General features: G+C 47.8%; 1 protein-coding gene across 1 annotated transcript in view; it reads right to left on the bottom strand.

Moving 5' to 3' along the window:
- LOC111239003 (angiomotin-like 2a) overlaps positions 1 to 4430 on the bottom strand; it is a 7802-nt gene extending 3372 nt beyond the window's left edge. The window contains exons 1-5 of the mRNA XM_022768760.1: positions 4226 to 4430; positions 2841 to 3648; positions 2144 to 2312; positions 510 to 654; positions 300 to 389 (exon numbers count right to left, since the gene is read on the bottom strand). Of these exons, the coding sequence (XP_022624481.1) occupies positions 300 to 389; positions 510 to 654; positions 2144 to 2312; positions 2841 to 3562 (1126 nt within the window). The 5' untranslated portion in view covers positions 3563 to 3648; positions 4226 to 4430. The remainder of the gene's footprint in view (positions 1 to 299; positions 390 to 509; positions 655 to 2143; positions 2313 to 2840; positions 3649 to 4225) is intronic.

Below are 4430 nucleotides of genomic sequence, written 5' to 3'. Positions count from 1 at the left end.
GGATGGGGGTGGGGGGGTGGGTGGGGGGGACCTCATTTCTAGCACTTCCACTCTGTGATTTAGAGCCAGTTCGTTTCCCTTTCCAAAGAGGTGAGTGGTATTGAATTCCCTATTATTAAGCCCTCTTACCAAATAAGCTGAGGTTATGCAAGTGAAATTCCTGCGTGCAGGACACCCTAAGCTACAAAAAAGGGCCCCATGCTATGCTACAATCCAGTCCAATCAAGCATGTTGATTACAAAGGAGGATGTAACAGAGCGGCGGAGGGGGAATCCAGTCATACCAAGTGACATACTTACTCTGCTCAAGGAGTTTCGCCATGATGTGCTGGTTGTGATCGGCTGCTTCTACTTCTTTCGCAACGTGCGTTCTGGCATTTTCCAAGTTTTCTGTAACGCAACACAGTTTTAAAATTACATTCGATTAAACACCATATGCATGTTGGGAGCTGGTAATATGGCAGACTTGTTTCTACAGTATGTGGTATAATGTTGTTCTCTTGGCAGTACCTCTAAGGTCTCTGTTGAAGTCCTGCAGCCTCCTGATCTCAGCCACCAGCCTCCTCCTCAGAGTCTGCTCCAGGTTTTCTCTCTTACTGCTGCCCTGCATCAGCGTCTCATAGGCCTCCGAAATACGCTGGATCTCCTGCTCCAACTGCAAGGAGGGGATAGGAGAGAGAGGAGGAGATGGAGGGGGGATGAAGGAGAGGGAAGAAAGGAGCACAGAAACGGAGAGGGTAGAGAAGAGGTTTTTGGTTAACCTACTTCACATGCCAGGGAGGAGCTGGAATGTTGATTCATGTTGTTATAGTGCATAGATATACATATACATATGGGTACCTTTGCGACTGTGTGTATACAGTACACTCAGTGTGTGTGTGTGTGTAGTGTGTGTGTGCGCGTGTGTGTGTGTGTGTGTGTGTGTGTGTGTGTGTGGTATAATTCTGAGAAGGAATTCAAACCCGCACCACTCCCTGTGAGACTGATTTATATCTGCATTCCTGAGGGCTGATAGCTCTAGTTCCAGGTGTGTGAGCGCACAACAGCGCGCACGTACACCACACACCTCAAGGTTAAAATGCACACAAAGACTCCACACACACACACACAAACACACAGAAGTCTGGGAAGGATGCCAGCGGAGGGAAGGTGTGCATGCCTGTGCCTGGGTTGTGGAAACGGCAAAGAGACACCCACCATTACAGCAGTCACACAGGCATGTTTACTCAGGGCTGCGGCCTGACGGAGAAAACTTTCCAACCCCGGCAATTATCATTCTTTAAAGCTGAGACAAGGCAAGGGCCATGTGACATAATGCCAGCGGAGAGTGGAGTGGATTTTACAAAGATTGGCAGAGGTGTAAGATGTGTCTGAAGCTGTTTCCACCATGTTGAACAAGAAAAATATCTTATTTTAGTGCCTGTTTGGAGCGAGAGTCAATCATGAAAAGGCAAAAAAAAAAAAAAAAAAAAAAAAAGGAGCAGGGAAAGAATAAGGGTGTTGTTGGGTGGAAAAACAAAAGGGACCTTTCACTTTTTTTACACAGCAGCCCACCAGCCTGCCATGGAGCCCCCACCCCCACACACCCCCACACCCCACCCCACCCCACCCCCCCCATCAGCTGTGCGTGGCTCACAACCCAATCGACCGCTGTCTGACAAGCCCTAGATTACCCTGAAAATCTATGGCCTCCCTGGAACTAAAGGGCACACGCACACACACGCTCTGCCTGGCCTCCACTAGGTCAGCCACACAATGAAAGGAGTGTGTAAACACAGTAGCAGGCTGTGACCTCTGTTTGTGCCTCGCTGGTATGAAGGTAGCAGCTGCTGATCTCATCTGTCCAGTCCAGATGAGGGAGTGTGCCTGGAGTTGGATGTCAGGGAGACAACTGTCGACTGGGGTTGTGTTTCATAGACAGGTGGCGGACATGGAGGATGTTGTCTGGCCATTCAGCGAGTAAATAACTATGGAGTATTCCCATCTGAATTCAGATGATTTTAAGTTGCTATGAGTAACTTTTGTTCCTATATTTGAAGACTGTATTTTTCTGTCGTTTGAAGGGAACCTGAGTATTTGCTGAGTATTCTTCCTGATAGATGTGTTAGCTGCTGTAAAATAAGATTTTTCTCTCATGGATTTACCTTGTGAATACGGCCAGTCTTCTCCCTCTGTGCCTCCAGCTCTTGCCTCAGCCTTTCATTCTCCATCAGCAGGAGCTCCACCTGGTTGGGCTCCTCCAAGCCAGCAGGTGGCAGGCTGGTGAAAGTGTTGTAGCAGGGGACGTCGGCTGGCTGAGCAGACTGGACATACCTACATGAGAGAAAATGATTATTATTAGGTTAAAATGAACTCATATCTCAATTGTGTGTCTGAATTTGAGGTCACTCTAGCTGAATAACAACATGTGGAGCAGCGAGATGAAGTAAGGCATCTGAAATATCACTCTATTCCTGTCTATCACCGAGCAGACGAGCTGACTCCGGCAGCTGCAGAGAATGCAAAAGTCTATATGAGGAACATGCTTTTGTAAAAGCATCCAAGGCAACACAAGTATGTGAAACTATCCTGTTGCAGTATGCCAAGCATTACAAACACCTACAGGGCTCAACTTGTTCTCCTGTAAGTATTTCAAGAAGGAATTGTGAATTGGTACACAGGCTATGGTGTGACTCACACTGATAGGTATGTGTTTACGCATGTGAAACACAATGATGAGTCCTGGAAGACAATTATAAGGCGCGCTCTACACCACAGAGTATGATGTAATGTAAAAGTAGTTTTAAAAACATGCACACACAATCACAGATATGGTCATGTCTGCTAAACTCCTGTTTGTACCTGTGCTGCTGCGCCTGCACTGGCTCCTGGACCTGGTGAGGGATAAATCCTTGGCCCTGAATGGGGGCTGAGTACTCTGGAGGAGGGCTGCGTTTTCCCAGGCTCAGCCCTGTGTTCTGGAGGGCTTGTGGGGTGTAGTAAGGTAGCTCTGGGTAGCTGTGAGAGGTGCTCTTGATGGCCTCTGCTTTGGCAGCCGCATCATTCCTCTCCAGAGATATCTGCATGCGATGCTCACTGAGTGACCGCACATGACTGCACTTCAGCTCCATCAAGTCTGCCTCCTCGTGGAAGGCCCCCTCGTGCAGGAGCTTCTCCTCATGGAGCTGCCTGATGGGGCCTGTAGAGGCCCAGTGAGAGGCCAGATACTGAGACTGAGCCTTGGCCTGCTCATAGGTTGGCAGCTCTTCCCCGTGCAGCTGGTAGAGCTGGTAGCCACTCTCTGAGTGGTGGTAGTCTCCTTGGTGCTCCTGGCCCTGAGGCTCCTGCCTCGCAGAGAGCTGAGGGAACTGAGGGTCCTCCTGGGTAAGACTCTCCAAAGAGGACCGTGGGCTCCTGCCCATGTCGCCTCCACTGCTGGGTCCACTGTTGCTTCCACTGCCTCCGCGCAGGGCCTGCTGCTGGATGGCTAATAAGGTACGAGTGTCTGTGGGGTTTCCATAGCGGAGCTGCTCCTGGATGAGCCGGTGCAGGACCGTGCCAGACGGCTCTTCAGTGGACGACATGCTGCTTTGTGTACGTTGCTATTCTCTCTAAAGACCAGTTGAGCTCTTTCTCAGTATGAAAGTATTTAAATAAATCAGCTGTGAACCTGGGACACAACAGGAGGAGAGAATAAAGTACAATCAGTCTGAGGTGGTCGTGAAAAACATATACAACAGATAAATACATTGAACACATTAACATTAGTCACATACAGAAGAAAGGCTGTGTTTGAGCCATGCAGGCCTTGGCACTATTAGTAACACTGGCAACATAGACTTAAATCATGTAAACAAATTTCCTTTTATGTAAAATTCTTTAAATGAAACATGTAAGCTAAATGTTTTGTTCAAGAATGATATGAAATAGTGAAGCACTGAGCCTCTTTTACCAACAGCGACAACACAGAGATGTGGAGACATTTTCCACAGCAGGCAGAAAATACATGCGCCAAAAAATTCCAATCTCACGGGGGAGCAAAAGCGCACAAAACCGCATTGTAAAATAACTTCATCTACGGTCTAACAACAGAACTGTCGCTGAGAATAACTTTTAATTCCCTCACAACTCACTACACTCTCAAACATTTGAACCAGAAGTCTGGGATGTAACTTCTTCATTCGTGTTTTGTGCTCGCTTTTCTATTGTGGCAAAACGAAGGGGGGAAAAAAAGACGCTCCTCTTACCAGCTCACGCTCTCATCATAACAAAACGTTGTTCACGATCTCGAAGTAAAAAATTCAGAGTAATTCCACTATTTCCATGAGTTTTTTTTTTTTTCGAGTCAAACGTGTCTCATCCTCCTCCCCCAGGACGGTGTGTCGCGGTCCTCTCTTGCTGTGAAATGATTGTGGAGAGAGCAGGCGGCGATAATAAGTAACCGAGGAGGGA

The sequence above is a fragment of the Seriola dumerili genome, unplaced genomic scaffold, assembly GCF_002260705.1.
Source record: "Seriola dumerili isolate Sdu_G_001 unplaced genomic scaffold, Sdu_1.0 BDQW01001821.1, whole genome shotgun sequence".
Classification (NCBI taxonomy): Eukaryota; Metazoa; Chordata; class Actinopteri; order Carangiformes; family Carangidae; genus Seriola; species Seriola dumerili.
The sequence above is the reverse complement of the archived record's forward strand: the minus strand, read 5'-3'. Positions and strand labels throughout refer to the sequence as shown.